This window comes from Schistocerca cancellata, chromosome 1 (genome assembly GCF_023864275.1).
Source record: "Schistocerca cancellata isolate TAMUIC-IGC-003103 chromosome 1, iqSchCanc2.1, whole genome shotgun sequence".
In the NCBI taxonomy this organism is placed as follows: Eukaryota; Metazoa; Arthropoda; class Insecta; order Orthoptera; family Acrididae; genus Schistocerca; species Schistocerca cancellata.
This window is the reverse complement of record NC_064626.1, coordinates 830,754,274-830,773,825: the sequence shown is the minus strand read 5'-3', so window position 1 is coordinate 830,773,825 and position 19,552 is coordinate 830,754,274. Positions and strand designations below refer to the sequence as shown.

Genomic DNA, 19,552 nt, shown 5'->3' with positions numbered 1-19,552 from the left:
TGTGGCGACCGTATCTAGCGAACAGAAGCATTAAATTTCAGGAGGAATTTCCAGGAGTGAGGTAGTCACAGTTCCTGTCTCAGTTGTGAGCCGAAATAAGGATGAGCAGCGAAGTTTGTCGAATGCTTTGTCGCTAAATACTATGCCCCAATCGTTTGTCAACTACACGCTTCAAAATAAATTTGATAGCCAAACTAACACGACGTCAAGATTAGTTACAGAGTGCAGTAGTTGTTAAGTAAAGTGTTCAAAGTGCAAATTTTGTTCTTATGTGGGCTCTCAATTACGGTTTTAGATTATACGACAGACAGACGATGTCGTAGCAAGGTTATGCTGCTTCACAGAGGCGATTTTACTCTCGAAAAAACTAACGTAAGTGGGACACTACGTCTGAATATGGGAAAGAAGGCTAAAGGCTCGTTATAATATCTAATATACAAGCACAAGTTTCCAAAAAAAGATAAGGAATTCAGCTATCAGTCGAAAATCCAATCTGTAGTTTATTGCAGATCTAGATTTCAACCATTGAATAGAAATCCTTAGTGCGTTTAAACTGAGTCCTATAGACTCGTCAAGCTTGTGACAATACATGTTATTATATGACTTAAACACGTACGAATCCTGAGGCAGTTGTTTACGAAGCAGTACAAGAAGCCATAGCTTAGACCGTAAGGGTCGTGCACAAGTTGTTTCTCTGAGCACCTCCAATATCTTTGGAGCTATTGTATATGTGTTTCACTCTCTCAGACGTCAACAACACATACCTACCTTACTCCTCTTTGTGAATAATCCATCATTAGTTGCCACATTTAATCGTTACATATTTAAGTATTTAGAGGTCCGTACATAAATTCCTTTTTTTTTTGGTGCTATCTGCTCGTGAATTCTTCTGCGGTTCGTAGCTCCATCGTTCCTAACAATTTTTGACTTCAGATTTTCTCATTGCTGCACTACTGCACAACATAACTATATGGAACAGTTTTTATATATTTTTATATTTTTTCTAGTGTTATTGTCTTTTAACAGATATGATTTTCATATCCTTATCATTTACGCGCCTGCAATTTCTATTTTCTCGTGCAGGTGATCATATGTTCTGAAAACCTGCTGCTAATGGATAGTGTAGGTGATAGTTAATCGTGTCAGAATGATTTATAGTGCCAAAAAGGCGGCGGAAGGATTCATTAAGAGCTATCGCATTATAATTTCAAGTGTAAACGGAACAACGTTTTTGCTTTTGATCTGCGGAAGGTTTTTTAAAAACAACTTTCTTGTTACTTCCAAGCAATGATCAGTTGGTTGTATTATCTATTAATCAGTATAATATTTCAGAAATTGTGTATCTCATTAACGTGCCATTTAGTTTCTAATTAATTTGTAAGTACATGTATAGAAAATATCTGAAAATAAATGTTTTCTTAATTATAAAAGAAACCTCAGAAAAATCTAGAATCACCAGAACTCATCAAAATAAAATAAAAACTGATTTACTTTATTTTAAAATACTTTATTTATGTTCCTAAGTACTTGTAAACACCATCACTTCATTACATTTGAAAACTAGCACATGTCAGAGAGGATTGCAAATAAGATCTGAATAAAATGCTAAGTTCATTACGTCAGCCAGAAAAATTTCTTAATCCACACAAATATTATCTATAATGGGCATCTCTAAGTGGTAAGGGTAGTTGTGAGTTTGATGATGTAACACCTACCAGAAGAAATAATTGTGGTTGGTGACAAACGGAAGTGACACTAGAAAAGTGACATCACACTGATATGGGACGACTAGATAGTTCCCTTGACGAATATCTTTCTCATTTCTGAAGATGTCCTGAAAACATTATTTCAAAGCTAGTCAAGTTTCAAATATTTTTATGTAGACTGCACGTATCAACCCTTAAAACACTTCAAACGTTTTTTCGAATTAGCTCCTAAAAATTCCACTCAAGTCATATCTGCAATACACATTAAAGCTGAATATACGTATTTTTTTCCATTTCTTCATATCTTTCAGATTAAATAAAGTTGGGTAAAAAATTAATGCTCCACCTACAGAATGTACTTCAACAACTGCATTAAGAGAGACGTCGAGTTTCGTGTGTCGTAGCTCGTTTTTACGACAGCGAAAACAATATAAGGACTTGTAAGTGCATATTTCATATTGCTGATCATTTAATAAGTTACAAATTCACGTTTTCATCACCGAACCGTTAATTTCTGATAGGTTACTACAAATTACGTGAATTAAGTTGCGATAGCTTAGTGAAAAAAAAAACGGATAAAGCCCATTCGCAAAAGGCTTCAGTTTAACGACTAGTCGACATCGAGGTCGTTAGAAGGAGAACAGTAATCTTGATTGAACAATGGAGCGTAAGAAAATTTCCCTGAGCTTTAACAATTATTCTAGCACTGATCTGAAGTTAACACAATCACGAAAAACTTTAATCATTGTGGTCCAGATAGAAATTTGAAACGAACAACACCTGCTGAATGCAATTCTAATTTCTTTGCCACATCGTTTAGTATCATTCAATGGAATTAAATCATCGACAACATATTTCACTTAAGGTCAGTCCACGACTCTTCGAGAACGTGACCAGAAACCCGCGTTCCATCAATCTCTGAGAGTGGACTACCAGAGGAGATTACATAGTTTTGACGGCCAAATGAAGTACTGAATAACGCAAGGGAAGCAGGTTCTTACTTTCCCTGGTATTTCAGCGAACCCTATTATAACAAATCTGGAAAGGTGGCAGACGATGTCTGGAACCATGATAAAAATGACATGAATTTACTTGAGACTCCCGAATTTGGGATGTTGCTGATTGACAAGGACAGCATTCTGCCACATCTGATATTAATCTCTGTGACAATTTCTGTAACAAAAAATTTTGTGAGCTATGATCTGGGAAATTTGTGCGTGGAATTTTCTGTTACCACTGATCCATAGGAAAATACTTCACAGATTTGGCCACGAAACCATCCTACAAGATTGCTAGTGAAGCCTGACAATGTCAGGGAGGAGACGGTGGTCTTAATGTGGTTTATTAAATAATTTTATTCTCACGTAAAAACAAGTTTCATTGCCTAGACCGCAATTTTGCTGTTACAATTTAAGTACGATAACTAGTTTTGGTTGCTGTCTGCAACGCCTTCAGATCTCTCCACACGTGAAAAAGCATTGGAAAGCTTCGTTAGCTGTGTTCATGCAATTACATGTCTTCATAAACACCAAGACAATAACAGTACATAGTTTAAAAACAACCTGGCTTGCTCACGGTGATGTTTTTAGGCTACGTACTGTTATTGCCTTGGTATTTACGAATTAATGTGATGCTTCTTTTTCACATGTGAAGATGGTTGCAGAAATAACAAAGAACCGACTAGATATTTCTGTGTCTCAAATTAACTTTACAACGATGAGGTGTCAAACCTTAACCATCCTTCGTTCCCAAATTCCCGCGATCTTTTCCCTGTGTAACCACTTCCATATTCACATTCTCTTCGCGAATTCTCCGCAACGCATCCATAGAAAGGGGTGGGAAGTATAGTACCGTGTTACATCATCTCCAGCTCATTTGATATTAAAAATATTGACTGACCGACACACGGAAGGAGCCTTTTCGGCCGCCTACTGCCCCTGTGACTTGGGTCTAGTGCCGGGAGGCGGAACGTCAACGTTGCGGACGTCTATGCACGTGGCGATGTTGCGCATATCGATGACGAAACCCTCCGGACAGCCGCACATGAAGCCGTTCGCGACGTTGACGCACAGGTGGGTGCACGGCGCGTACCTCCTGCCGTTCTTGTCGCGCGCGCACTCGTCGTGGTCGTCACAGGACTTCTGGTCGTCCATGAGGAAGTAGCCCTTCCTGCACTTGCATTTGTAACTACCGATCGTATTCACGCACTTGTGAGAGCACTCAGACATGTTTCGCCGACATTCGTCGATATCTTCGCACGACTTTTTATCGGGCAGCAGAGAGAAGCCCTCTTGGCATCTACAGCTAAAGCTGCCGTCTGTGTTCTCACATTCCTGGGCGCACCCAGACACGTTTCGGCTACACTCGTCTATATCCTGGCATGACTTTTGATCCACCTGTAGCGCATAACCCTGCTTGCATTTGCAGCGATAACTACCAATTGTGTTCTCACACTCGTGAGCGCACCCTGAAATATTTTCGCTGCATTCGTCTATGTCAAACCACATGTCCCTATAAACATCAAAATAAAACCCTTTCAGATATCCGCCCCCACATGTGCTAGATTCGTTGAAGGAAGTATTATTACCTACCGACTCAATCACACCCCTACGACTTGTACCATTTCTCCATATAGAAGAGACAACTTCTTCAATACTCTGACAAGTTATATCTGAATAACAATTCAGAGGCTTCGAAAGCATTGCTGAACAGTTCTGCGTTTGCCCCTTCACTGCAAACTGAAAACTCATTCCAGATACACAAACTCTCGGATCCGCCCACATCTGATGTTGGATGGATCTTGCATCTTCTTGGAATTGTTTAATATTTATATTGTTGACAGCTGCTTGTTCACCATACAGCACCTGGAAAAGGGAACCTTCATTTAGACACATAGCATACATACTGAGTTGCTGCATAAATTGGTAGCATTTTTCCATAACATTAATAAACATAACAGATACATGTAACAGATACTTTAGTCATCAGTTATATCCTTCTTCACTGTCAGCAATACTCTGTCAACGTTGGAATAATTTTTCGATTCCGTGACTGTAGAAATTACGTGGTTTTGAAGCGAATAACATACATAACAGATACATGTAACATATACTTTAGTCATCAATTATATTCTTCTTCACTGTTAGCAATAGTCTGTCAACGTTGGAATAATTTTTCGATTCCGTGACTGTAGAAATTACGTGGTTTTGAACCGAATAATAAACAGAACAGATACATGTAACAGATACTTTAGCCATCAATTATATGCTTCTTCATTGTTAGCAATAGTCTGTCAACGTTGAAATACACTCCTGGAAATGGAAAAAAGAACACATTGACACCGGTGTGTCAGACCCACCATACTTGCTCCGGACACTGCGAGAGGGCTGTACAAGCAATGATCACACGCACGGCACAGCGGTCACACCAGGAACCGCGGTGTTGACGTCGAATGGCGCTAGCTGTGCAGCATTTGTGCACCGCCGCCGTCAGTGTCAGCCAGTTTGCCGTGGCATACGGAGCTCCATCGCAGTCTTTAACACTGGTAGCATGCCGCGACAGCGTGGACGTGAACCGTATGTGCAGTTGACGGACTTTGAGCGAGGGCGTATAGTGGGCATGCGGGGGGCCGGGTGGACGTACCGCCGAATTGCTCAACACGTGGGGCGTGAGGTCTTCACAGTACATCGATGTTGTCGCCAGTGGTCGGCGGAAGGTGCACGTGCCCGTCGACCTGGGACCGGACCGCAAAACGCACGGATGCACGCCAAGACCGTAGGAACCTACGCAGTGCCGTAGGGGACCGCACCGCCACTTCCCAGCAAATTAGGGACACTGTTGCTCCTGGGGTATCGGCGAGGACCATTCGCAACCGTCTCCATGAAGCTGGGCTACGGTCCCGCACACCGTTAGGCCGTCACGCCCCAACATCGTGCAGCCCGCCTCCAGTGGTGTCGCGACAGGCATGAATGGAGGGACGAATGGAGACGCGTCGTCTTCAGCGATGAGAGTCGCTTCTGCCTTGGTGCCAATGATGGTCGTATGCGCGCTTGGCGCCGTGCAGGTGAGCGCCACAATCAGGACTGCATACGACCGAGGCACACAGGGCCAACACCCGGCATCATGGTGTGGGGAGCGATCTCCTACACTGGCCGTACACCACTGGTGATCGTCGAGGGGACACTGAATAGTGCACGGTACATCCAAACCGTCATCGAACCCATCGTTCTACCATTCCTAGACCGGCAAGGGAACTTGCTGTTCCAACAGGACAATGCACGTCCGCATGTATCCCGTGCCACCCAACGTGCTCTAGAAGGTGTAAGTCAACTACCCTGGCCAGCAAGATCTCCGGATGTGTCCCCCATTGAGCATGTTTGGGACTGGATGAAGCGTCGTCTCACGCGGTCTGCACCTCCAGCACGAACGCTGGTCCAACTGAGGCGCCAGGTGGAAATGGCATGGCAAGCCGTTCCACAGGACTACATCCAGCATCTCTACGATCGTCTCCATGGGAGAATAGCAGCCTGCATTGCTGCGAAAGGTGGATATACACTGTACTAGTGCCGACATTGTGCATGCTCTGTTGCCTGTGTCTATGTGCCTGTGGTTCTGTCAGTGTGATCATGTGATGTATCTGACCCCAGGAATGCGTCAATAAAGTTTCCCCTTCCTGGGACAATGAATTCACGGTGTTCTTATTTCAATTTCCAGGAGTGTAATTTTTCTATTCCGCGAATTTAGAAATTACGTGGTTTTGAAGCGAATAATAAACATAACAGATACTTTAGTCATCAATTACATTCTTCTTCACTGTTAGAAATAGTGTGTTTAACGTTGGAATAATTTTTCGATTCCGCTACTGTAGAAGTTACGTGGTTTTGAAGCGAATAATAAACATAACAGAAACATGTAACAGATACTTTAGTCATCAGTTATATTCTTCTTCACTGTTAGCAGTAGTCTGTCAACGTTGGAATAATTTTTCGATTCCGCGACTGTAGAAATTACGTGGTTTTGAAGCTAACAACTCGTTGAGCCATGTTCGGAGCGCATTTTTATCCGAGAAGGAAGTTCCTTGAGGTTGAATAAATAGAGAGCGGACAAGGTAAACATCTGAGGGCACATGATCAGGTGAATAAGGTGAGTGCGGAATGTTCGCAACCCAATTACTGTGTAATGTTGTTTGTCAGTCTAACACAACGCCGGTGTGTCTTATCGAGAAGTAGCATCGCTCCACATAGTCTTGCTGGTCGTTGTTTTTGGCCTGTGTCTGTGACGCGCCTCAGTTATTGACAATAAATGTCAGGAGTGATGGTTACACCTCGGGAAGCAATTCGTAGTACACCATACCGTCGCTGTTCCACCAGATGCATAACATTATCTCTAGTGGATGAGCACAGGTCTTTGTACGGAGAACTGTTCCTTTGTCTGGCTTCAACTATTGCTTTATTCTGCTTATGTTCGAATAAAGACACTACTTCTCGTCACCACTAACGATAAAGAATAGGAATGACTAATGCTGTTCACGAGCGGGCTGATTGCGAGTAAGCAGAGATGCGCACAGGGCCACCCGCTGATTTTGATGATTTTGGCTTAGAACATGCGGTACGTACACACGCAGTTTTTGAACTTTCCCCACTTCATCAAACGTCGTGCGATGGTGAGATGATCACAGTCCATCACATCTGCCAGTTCTCGAATACGTTGACATGTATTTATTGTCGATTAATGCATTTGAGCGATCTTCATCAAACCTCAAGGCCTTCCTGAACGTGGAGCATCACAGACGTCAAAACGGTCTCACTTGAAACGAGAAATCATTTTGTTGCCGTGCTCTGTCGAATGTCACTATCCGCATACATGGCGCAAATGTTTCTGGCTTCCGCCGCTGCCGTCACCCCTGTATTGAACTGTTGGAATTGTTCCGATTTCCCCATTTGGCATTACATTTTCTAGCGTCCACATCTCCACTAACTCCAAATGACAAATGACAATACGTAAAACGAGATAGCAAGAGTGAACAACAAATAAAAAAAATGACAATTTATAAAACTTATACAACAACTTAGTAGTTAAAATGTTACAGAAATTAACGGATGGAGTTTTACTAATGTTATCAACGGTTAATTTGATTGATATCCATCCATTTTTACTTTAATCTGCAGCAAAGTAGTTTCAGTTTGATGTCAAACTTCCGTACATAGTTGTCATTACTACAATTGCATAATTTACCATATGACTTTTGTCATTCGTTAAGTGGAGTACGCAGTTGGTACACGCAGCCTGAAGTTTGTTGATTTACAAAAAAAGATCGATATTAGCAAGCCAGGAACAACCACTGAGCTTCAAAGAACGCCTTCTGCAATCTTCTTTAAACCAAAATCACCAACGTCCGTCAGGCTATGAAACAGTAGTTGTGATGAATTCTGACGAGTTAACTGCTGCTTGATTTTATCATTTTACAGGGAAACAGGGTTTCGTAGAGTGTGAGTGACGAATTAGAAGACCTTTTCTGAGCTATAAGAGCTAATTTACATAATTAATGTGAGGCTTCTCTGTCATACAGATGAAAGGTACCGTATTTTGCTCCATACTCAACAACCACAAACTCGGCAGCCGCACAGGAGATACGTTCAAAAATGGTTCAAATGGCTCTGAGCACTATGCGACCTAACTTCTGAGGTCATAAGTCACCTAGAACTTAGAAATAATTAAACCTAACTAACCTAAGGACATCACACACACCCATGCCCGAGGCAGGATTCGAACCTGCGATAGTGGCAGTCGCTCGGCTCCAGACTGTAGCGCCTAGAACCGCACGGCCACTCCGGCCGGCAGGAGATACGTGTTCAAAAATATAACATAGCAATGTTGCGATGTGAACCGGTCTGGCGAGGTGTGGAAACAACTGACACAGCAGCACTTAAGCGGAAGATGGCGGAAGCCTTTCCACACCGGTGGCCGCCGTAATGTATAGTAAGTGTAGAAAAACATGGTGAAACACTAGCAAGCCGCATCTCAGAAGTGTAGAAGTAGGCTACCTTGCCATTTTACACTAAAGGCAGTTCTGTTAGTATCCTAACTCTGTCACCACAGGCCTGTGACTCACTACCTGGAATGCTGTCCATGAACCGCAGTTCGACTCTGATGAGGGCAGCCTGCCCTGAAACCACAGTACCTGGAGCCATCACCACATCGGGCCAGCACATTCTCTGGAAAGCAGCAGGCTGGCCAACAACACGGGGCAGTAGGTCACTGCCATTAAGTCATCTGCCCGCCACGTGCTGGACAGTGCGGAGTGTGCGAGACTTGTGGCAGCAACTAGATGAGACCACCAGGAGTCGACACTGATAGAAGCAGTTGTTTCACGAACTAGTGTCTGCTGACACAGGAAGCCACTGGATGCCTCAGCCACAATGAGCAATGGGGAGAGCTGTAATAAAGCTATTTTGAATTTCAGGCTGGTTGAATGGCGCTAGACCGTGTCCCCCAGCACCCTGAATCCATCAGCTATTACAGCTGATGTCAGAGAACTGGCGTTGCATTTTCAGTACAATGTCTGAACCTATGGTATGACAAGAAATTTAATAATTATTGTTAAAATATCTTAAAAACTAAACTCCACCCCAACAGGCCATGAAGGACAAATACTACCGACCGACCACCGTGTCATCCTCAGATCACAGGCGTCACCGGATGCGGATGTGGAGAGGCATGTGGTCAGCACACCGCTCTCCCAGCAGTATGTCAGTTTACGAGACTGGAGCCGCTGATCCTCAATCAAGTAGCTCCTCAGTTTACCTCACAAGGGCCTGCGAGCACCCCGCTTGCCAACAGCGCTCGGCAGACCGGATTGTCACTCAACTAAGTGCTATCATAGCCCGACAGCGCTTAAATTCTGTGATCTGACGGGAACCGGTGTTACCACTGCAGCAAGTCATTGGCTGTCAAAATATCTCTGTCGTGGAAATTAAGCTCGAATGCTGTGCTCTTAGTAAGGTGATTTTTGTTAAAATAAAGAATCAATGGTTTTTCACACTTTAGACGTAATGGGGGTGCTATTGGCTATTACGTGTCATATGTACACAGTGTGATTTGACAGATCATTCGGCACCGTCTACAGAATCAGTGTCAGTAAAAGTTTCATGAGTAGGCATTACAGGCATATGGATAGACAGTTCTGAGAATCAAAATGGCTCATAATTAGATCTAAGGTATTTTCTTTTGTATGTCTTGTCATTGTTGGTGTTTCAAAATGAGTATCGAGAAGAGCAAGGCTTTGAGAGTCAGTGCGTATATTGTCAAAAAAGGTAGCATAATTAGCAGCGGTTAATAGGCAGTTATATCGTCTAGTAGAAGCACAATCGCTACAGCGATATATACATTTCTCAGCCACAAGTATAGTTGCTCTTTTCTCTGGTACGTTAACTGCGGATGTGCTAGTGTTTGTAGACGAACTTAGGAACTAGGCAGAGATGAAAGGTTGGTCTGATGCGGAACTTTCAAAGGTAGTAAAACTAGGATTAACTGGGAAAGCAAAAGCTTATATGGGTTAGAAATATCTCAAACGATCTGGAACATTTGAAGAATTTTAGTTCAAAAGTACACAAATCAGAACAGCGCCAGATATTCTGGGGAACAGTTGGACATGGTAAGAAAGGGACGTGGCAGAATGCTATCGTGAATGAAGAAATTTTGCAGGAGAGTGATGAGAAGGCGCTTGAAACATTTTTAAGTGGGTCGCCTTCGGAAATGTCGGGGAGACTACAAACAGGGTTCCAATTGATTTGTACACAGCTGCTAGACCGACAGTAGAATGAGAGGAAATTGATGTGTCAACCAGGTGTTTTCGGCTAGTATAAGACGTTACAGACGTGTACAGATGGGGCATGTGCAGAAGCAACATAGGTAGCCATAGGACAGTGGGAGTAGAGGCAGAGGTCAACATAATAAGGCATAATGATATCAGTATCAGGGATAGGAGACTGGAGATGAAGCAAGCGTTAAATGCCAAAGAAAGCCTGAGATCCATCTACGGGCATTCACAGTAAAATTAGATGCAACGAAGTTGTATGCAGAGGTGGATTGTGCAGTCAGAGGAGAAGTGGGGAAGAAGAACTGCACGATATTGTTGGACACAGGAGCACATTTGTCAGTTACGAGTGAAAATCGGGTGTGTTCGAACTTAAGAAACTGAACCCATCACAATATACGAGAAAATTGGGTAGAGTGAGGATAGCAATTTCACATCGTTGGAATCGATGGACATAGATTTTTAACTGGCTACAGGTCAGTTCAGACAATATGTAGAGATTATGCCACATGTGAGAGACGGCTATGACTTGATTCCGTTGTGGGATATCTTGCATCAGCATTGTGGCAAAATCACCCTCAAGCACCAATGGTGGAGCTTGACAGAAAATGCTTCAGCTGGGCGAAACTGCTGCCAGTGTAGTGACGTCACGGGGGAGTCTATCAAAATGACACACCGTTTAATCTGGGAACATGCACACTAAGACTCGATTCAAACGATTGAGTGCCTAAGGGTATCGGTAATTCGCTTTGGGTTAATCTTACGTCGAATTTCCTGGTAGGGGTGTTGTGTGTGTGGAAGTGAATATACTATTGAATCAGGCAGGTGTCTTTGTGAAAAGAAATATAGTAGGCCTACAAGAGATAAGTGGTTGATAAATGGTACCTGCGTTTGTGGATAATTTCATCACCGAGGATTTAAGGTTAACGATGGAGTTGTTCGTCACTAATATGAATATCTGGATGAATGAGGAATGGGTCACGTGGAGTGTCATCTATAGACAATCGCCAAATGCCATTGAAACTACATTACAAAGAAAATTGCAGCGCCAAAAGGGGAGTGATAAGCAACAGATGGAACAGTTACTATTGGAATTCAGGGATTTGTTTCTTTTCCAGAAATATCATTGGCAGCAATGCATATTATGCAGCACCCAATGGGCATAAGTCACCGGTTTACCACAAGCCACACAGAACACTTGCAGCCAATTCTGGGGCAACTCATCTATTAGCAGCTGAAAAGGATGGGATTATTGAGGAATGTAATAGCCCATTGGGGACCAGAATTTTCGTTTCGTCCATTATAAGTTTCGCTGCGACTATCGACGCTTGAATACCAAGACTGTAATGGATGACTACCCTTTGCCAGTCATTATAGAAACTCTAGACTATTTAGGCCACTGCAAGTATTTTTCGACAATAGACTCAAGGAATTGCTCCATAGGACTGACTAAAGGCAACAATTTCTTCACCATGGGAACGTTATCACTTCATAAAGATGTATACCGGACTGAAAACTGCACCTGCAACGTTTCAGAGGTTGTTTGATGGAGTTCTCAGAGAGTTGGAGCCATGTCAGTGCATGGTGTATCTTGATGATATACTTGTCTTTGCGAGTGATACAGAGTAGCCGGCCGTGGTGGCCGTGCGGTTCTAGGCGCTGCAGTCCGGAACCGCGGGACTGCTACGGTTGCAGGTTCGAATCCTGCCTCGGGCATGGATGTGTGTGATGTCCTTAGGTTAGTTAGGTTTAAGTAGTTCTAAGTTCTAGGGGACTGATGGCCTAAAATGTTAAGTCCCATAGTGCTCAGAGCCATTTCATACAGAGTAGCACATACAGCGCCTAAGAGAAGTATTTCTGTGATTGAAGGCTGCAGTGTTAATTTTGAGAACAGAGCAGCACAACTTTGTTTTAGAAGAGGTGGCATACCTTGGTCACTCAAGTAGTAAGGATGGAGCTAGGATAGACTCAAGGTTAGTTAAAGCCTTGTGTGAATATTCTATGCTTGAATTGGTGAGTCATAAAACGATTTTTTTGATATTACTGGACTGCTGACACAGTTGCTGAAGAAGGTTTCAAAATTTGTTTGATCAGAGGATTGTCAGAGCACTTTTGAGAAACCGAAAGGATGTCTAACTTTGAGTCTGATCTTATTGTTTCCAAATTTCAATAAGGAATTCATTCTGTCATAGAATGTGACCAGCTATGTTCTTGGTTGTGTGTTGTCTTAAGAAGTTGAGGGTACAGAACATCAAGTGGCCTATGCATCAAGGTAAATTAACTTAGGGAGGAAGAATTAATCCATAACTGAAAAGGAAATGTTGACCCTTATTTATGGAATGACCTACGTCAAGTGTTATCTGTAATGGGAAAATTTTCAAGTGATAACAGATCACGTAGCATTTGAATGGCTGCAGGTGTTGAAGGATTCATCTAGTGCTTTGACACCGTGGGCTGTATAATTGGGGAGTTTCATTTTTAGGTTATAGATGAACCTGGAAAAAACATGGAAACGCAGATGGATTAAGTAGGAAAGTAGTGGCGTCACAAATAGGTGGTAATGAACTTAAGGAATGGCGCACAGCACAGAAGATGGATAGTGAATTTGATTTTGAGGTCATATAAAAACCTAGTAAAAATATGAGAACACAGATGGATTGATTAGGAAAGTAGAGGTAACACAATGAGTTCAAGGAATTGCAGATAGCACAGAAGACGGCAAATGTAAGCAGATTTGTGGGCAATTGTAGCTTTGCGAACAGGATGGTTTGCTGTGGAAAGAATCCATGTTGGATCCGTGAAAGTTTGTGCCATAAAAATTGAGAGACAGAGTATCATAGAAGACACATGATTATGTGTTAGAAGATCATGGCGGATGTAGGTCTACACAAACAGAGAGTAACTGAGAGGTAGAGATGGAGGTATATAAAGGTGGATGTAGACCAAAATGTACAGAATTGCATGCAGTGGCACTAAGAGCGAATATTTGTCGCACAAAAGAGCAGTTGCAGAGGTTACCTGAACCATTAGCCCCATTGAAATTGCTCAGGATTGATGTCTTAGATCGTCCCAACTATACACCTGCAGAGAATAGGTATGTGCTCACGACTGAAGATCATTTTCCTAATTGAATGGAAAGAGTTACAATGATCGATGACCAGGTACCGACATTGACGCGCGCGCGAGTAAACAATTGGATACTGAAGCTCAGAGTATCTGAGAGGATAGCAGTGAATGAGGGAACCAACTTTTTGTTAAATTTCGTCAAGTAATCTTGCAAGGTATTGTAGGTGAAAAAATTGGCAACGAGACCTCTACATACTGAAGCTAATGGATGACCGGAAAGAGCTAAAAGAAATTTAGGGAAGATGCTAGGACACTATGTGGATGTACACCATACTAATTGGGAAGATATTTAAGGTATGTGGTCTCACTGTACAATTCGAAACAGCACACGAATTCAATATTGCCACTGTATTAGCTAGTACATATGTAGAGGATCGAAAGATGAGAGTGATTAAGTTAGTTAAAGGTAGGAGTCTTGCAGTAATTAAGTTAGTTAAAATGTGGAGAATATTGGGAGCCAGAAATCGTATGTGTGATAAATTCGGTTGCGCAGTTCAGTGTTACGATACCGTGGCGTAGAGCCGAGTTCAGCGACAAGAAGGAGAACGCTGTGTCAAAGGCCTGCTTGCCGCACAGCAGAAGACGTGACAAGACGCAGCTCGCCGTACGCCAGAGTGTCGACATCGAGGACGGAAATCATGTCAGTTGCGCCAGCCGTGCACTGGAAGAATATTTCACTGACCGACTGGGGAAAAATAACAGCAGACTTCAGCGGCAGAGAGCCGTAGTTAAGGACCGGCAGCCAGCTCGTTAACATCGGCCGTCGTGAGGTGTTGGAGTGTCACACACCTGTGTCCGCGCCGTCACCAGTTCCGTGTCGTCGCTACCATCGCAGTCACCGTCGTAATGCAGGTCGTCGTCTGGAAGGCGACGCCGCCGCCGTAACTACCGCCGGACACCATCTACAGGCACCGCTTGCCATGGGAGTCATCGCTTGGGGTGCTTTTTGGTAACACACTGTCGCCATTGTCCTGCGACGCTGCCGCCACAGACCGAAGCGGGAGCCAGGGACCTTGACCCGGCGACGCCAGGCAGTCGCTGCCAGGTTTGTCCGCTGAGACAGGGCATTGACCTGCCCCGCTGTCACGCCCCCAGCCGCCAGCACAACAGTGGCACGTGGCGCGTGGTTCCAACTGACGCAGTAAGTCAGTGCATGGCCGGAGCGCCGCTGTCGAGGCAGCAGACTCCAGTTACGGCAGTGAAGGTCCAGACGCAGCAGCAGGCGCACGACCGCCGGTCATCCTCGCCTGCGCTAAGAATATTACGAGTGCAAGCAAACCTCGCTCACAGGATCCACAACCAATGTATTGCATTTGATCAATAAATGTTGTTATTCTGTCGTCAGGAGCCATCCGCGGACACACCGTCACTGTTCTCTTTCTCAGGCCCAGCAGAGGACCCACGTTCGAATCTGCTGACAGGCAGTGAAGTCCCGTGTCTGCTAACGTGCCCCGTTTACAATGGTATCAGATGTGGTCGTTTCCACTCGTGCAGGAAGACTGCAGAGGCATCGTGGAGGACGGATCTCGTGAAGGTAACAGTAGTATGAAGCATCTACAGCGACGGTGTACAAACCAGCAAAGGAAGTAAGTGCCATTTTTTTTTGGATGTTGGATAGTCCCTTTTCCTGTCTTGTGCCTGAATAAGTTCTTTTGTATTCTTTGGGTATACTTTTCTCTTGATTAACTTATAGTCATAGCAAAGGAACTTTCAGCTGTTGAGGGTTGTCGAGTAAGTTAGGGATCGAGTAGGGAAATTAAAGATGTAAAAGAGGTAAATGAGCTCAAACCGATGGAGAGAGAGCAGTCATATCCCAACCCACCCACCGTTGATGGCACTGCTGCAGCAATGGTTACCCCATTTTCAGGGAAACAGATGGAAGAAGTTTTTATCTTTTCTGACAATTTGGCTACAACCGGCAATTTTGGGAGATGGAATACGGAGCATTTATTCAGAGGGGCTATACTGGAATTACGGGAGATGCTGGAACGAGAATCTGTGGGATGCTGAAACATTTGAGGATTTTCAGGAAGGGTTAATAGGGAGATATCGGAAGAAGAACACTGTAAGATAGGTTCGGGAACAACTTCCTGCGATTTTACGTAAGCAGGATGAATCGATTGAAAGCTTCACCGACCGTATTCCTGAAACCAATGTAAGTACCTATGAGCTCACAGATGATGATACCGTTAACTCAATAATTTTGTGGAAAGCACAACCGGAAATCTCAAGAACAGTTCGTTTGGAATTTCCTAAGTATTTGAGTGAAGCAATGGTTATTGTACTATCGTTAGAGGAAAGTGAGTCATTGGCTAGGTCACATGAAAGTTGGACAATGTTGAGTATGGACATAAATTGTTTTCAGTGTGGGCAAAAGAGTTTTGTACAAAGAGATTGCAGACAACAACTTTGCAGGTATTGTAGGAAATTTGGTCACTCGGGTCAGCAGAAATCAGCAAGAATAGTTTTAGTCGCAGGGTATATCTTACAGGCAGCAGTTAAACGGCACAGGGGGCGGGGTATCCATTGTACCACACTCGCAGTAAGAGTTAGCGCATGTAAGAAATCTGTGGCAGATATTTTTCTGACAGGCTATGTGGGGATAAATTCTGTAAAATGTTGAATACCAGTTCTCAGGCATCGGTTCCAAGCAACTGAGTTAAGGTTAAGTGCACCACGCTGGACGTTATGTGGCGTAGGTGGAGGATGTGTAAGTTCACTCGACGCTGGAGTGGTCAAGTTCCGAGTGGGGGAGGTTAACTTCCAAATGGATGCAGAAGTTCTTCCCGTGGTTATCGGTTGGTACGACGTGCTTCTCGGACTTCATTTCCTGGTTACAAATGGCTCTGAGCACTATGGGACTTAACAAATGGTTCAAATGGCTCTGAGCACTATGGGACTTAACTTCTAAGGTCATCAGTCCCCTAGAACTTAGAACTACTTAAACCTAACTAACCTAAGGACATCACACACATCCATGCCCGAGGCAGAATTCGAACCTGCGACCGTAGCGGTCACGCGGTTCCAGACTGAAGCGCCTAGAACCGCACGGCCACATCGGCCGGCGGGACTTAACAGCTATGGTCATCAGTCCCCTAGAACTACTTAAACCTAACTAACCTAAGGACATCACACAACACCCAGTCATCACGAGGCAGAGAAAATCCCTGACCCCGCCGGGAATCGAACCCGGGAACCCGGGCGCGGGAAGTGAGAACGCTACCACACGACGACGAGCTGCGGACTCCTGGTTACACATCCCACCATAATTGATATGAAATGGCGTACGGTAGAACTGGATGGAGCTTTGTTTCAGCTAGGCTCTGCGGTCCGAACACCAATTAAACTGCGTACAGAGTCCCTTAAAAGTCAGTTCGCAGGATCGCATATGGAAAGGTACAGTAAAGATAGTCTGGAATGATGTTGGTACGGACCTGCCAGTGAACTCGTTGTGTATCATTGAACCTTTCGCTGGTAACGAAGTATTAAATGCAGTTAGTCGTTTTATACAACGTAGCGTGTCCTCCATTCCGGAGGTAGAGGGCACGAGGGTAGTGCCTGTCAGTATTGATAATTTTGGACCCTAGGAAATAAAATTGTCGCGGGGTACGCAATTTGTGAATTTAGAAGTGCTAGATAAGGAAGACCCAGACCGTGACTTCAGGGAGTGAGTGTCTGTCGACTGGTCAGCGCTAAGAAGTAAGGCAGCACACCAGGAAGCACGGGATACAGTATTTGTGGAAAAACTGTTGAGTGAGTACGCGGAAGTATTTAATGCGTCGTGTCCACTACTCGCAACACCGCTTGTTCAGCACCAAGTTCCTACTGGAAGTGAAGCACCCATCTGCAAACTATCGTATCAAGTTCCAAGACATTTACAGCCGATTATGGAAGATTTTATGCAACAACATCTAAGAGATGGCCCATAGAACCTAGTTTTGGACCGTGGTCTGCACCCATTGTAATTGTAAGCAAAATACCACCAGATGATGGCAAAGAATATCGTTCCTATTGTGACTACCGTTTCCTCAACCAGAAAACTGTGTCGGATGTATATCCTATGCCTAATAAAATAGAGACATTGGAAAACTTAGATCAGTGTCCGTAGTTCACAAAAATGGATTTGCTTAATGATTACCAACAGTTGAAAGTAACACCGAAGTACCGACCTAAAACTGCGTTCTCAACGCCGACTGGGCATTTCTAGTTTCGCCATATGCCTTTTGGACATAGAAACGAGCCGGCAACTTTTCAGTATTTGTTACGTAGAGTGTTACACGGATTAAAATCAAAACTGTGCATGGTATACCTGGATAACATTATTCTGTATTCAAAGAATATTCCTGAACATCGGAATTGTTTGTTCGTCTGCGCACAGCACGATTAACGTTGTGTTTATAAAAACTCATTTTGTATTGCAAGAAATTTGGTATTTGGATCACATTATCAGTCAGGACGGAATTCGTACAGACCCAAAGCTAGCTGACGCCATTCAAAATTTGGGGCACGCGAATTTTTACCGTAGGTATGCTCCGAAATTTGCAGAAACTGCAAATTGCTAAGCGAAGGAGTGAAGTGTCATTGGACAGCTGAGTGTGAGGCGGCGTTCCAGAAGTTAAAAGATCTGTTCACATGCAGCCCCACCTTAGTGTATCCATATTTTGAAAAAAACGTTTATTCTTTCTTGTGATTCGAGTGATTTTGCGCTAGAAGTTACTGTAAGTCAGGAAGTAGATAAATGGGAGCACCCTTTTGCGTTAGTTTCACGGCGGCTCAATAATGCTGAACGAAGAAGAAGGAAATGCTTGCATTTATTTTTTGAATTGGGTAGTTTTGTTGTTACCTCTGTGGCAGACGATTTAAACTGATCACGCAGCGCTTAAGCGGCTCTTAGGAGTTACAGATGCAACAGGTAGATGGCGAGATGGGCCTTGTGATTAAACGAGTTCGATTACGAGGTAGTAGATCGGCCAGGGAGGCCGCACACTAACACGGATGGGTTCAGCCGCGAAGTACGCGCTATGGAGTGCGCAGGCATTGACGAAAGTTAACGGAGGGCAGCACAAAGTGTTGACCCGGACTGTCAGCGATTTGCTAAACCATAGCAGTTCTGCATGGAGAACGGAGTATCGTATCGCACAACGCGAAATGGGCCTGGTAAATAGTACCACAGAGCTTGGGTGACGAAGTGTTGCGGCAAGCATGACATTTGGGACGAAGAGCAACGGATGGAAGGGTAGCGCATAATTATTGGTGGATGACGTGTAGGCAGGACGTGGACTGATACGTGAGAAACTGTGTGACATGTGCTCAAAGAGCAGAACTAAACAACCAGAAAATTAAATTACAGAAGATGCTGGAAGCCGATAAGCCCTTCCCAATGGTAAGACTGACATCCTACGACCCTTAGCACAAACACCTACAGCGATCGTTACGTATTAAACGCTGTTGACCACTTCTCTAGGTACGTTTCCATGATAACTTTATCGGACCAGCAAGCTACGACTGTGGCTGAGGCACTAGTCGGCCAGTGGATACTTCATTTTGGGACATCTGAAACTATAATCACGTATCAGGGCGCAAATTTTATGTCGGATTTATGCAGCAGCTATTCAGGCTGTTGAGCATTTAAAAATTACGGACGAACGCTCTGCACTCTCAAGCTAATGGTCACACAGAAAGAGTCCATAGGATACTTGCGAAAATGTTGAGTTTTTATATAACTTCCCAGCATAATAACTGGAACGTCCTATTGATCTACGTCGTAGCTGCATACAACTCGAAAGTTCGCCAGAGCACAAGGTTATTCCTGTATGAAGCTGTATCTAGGAGAAAGATACCGTCACCCTTTGAATTTTGCAAAGCCCCGCCGCAAGGAGACATCTTACTAGTGAATATTTGCTAA

The 19,552-nt window shown here is 43.9% G+C and overlaps 1 protein-coding gene across 1 annotated transcript in view; it reads right to left on the bottom strand.

Moving 5' to 3' along the window:
* Positions 1-1,486: 1,486 nt before the first annotated feature.
* LOC126162421 (complement component C1q receptor-like) overlaps positions 1,487-19,552 on the bottom strand; it is a 55,892-nt gene continuing 37,826 nt past the window's right edge. Inside the window, exon 3 of the mRNA XM_049918925.1 lies at positions 1,487-4,570. Coding sequence (XP_049774882.1) covers positions 3,635-4,570 — 936 coding nt within the window. The 3' untranslated portion in view covers positions 1,487-3,634. The remainder of the gene's footprint in view (positions 4,571-19,552) is intronic.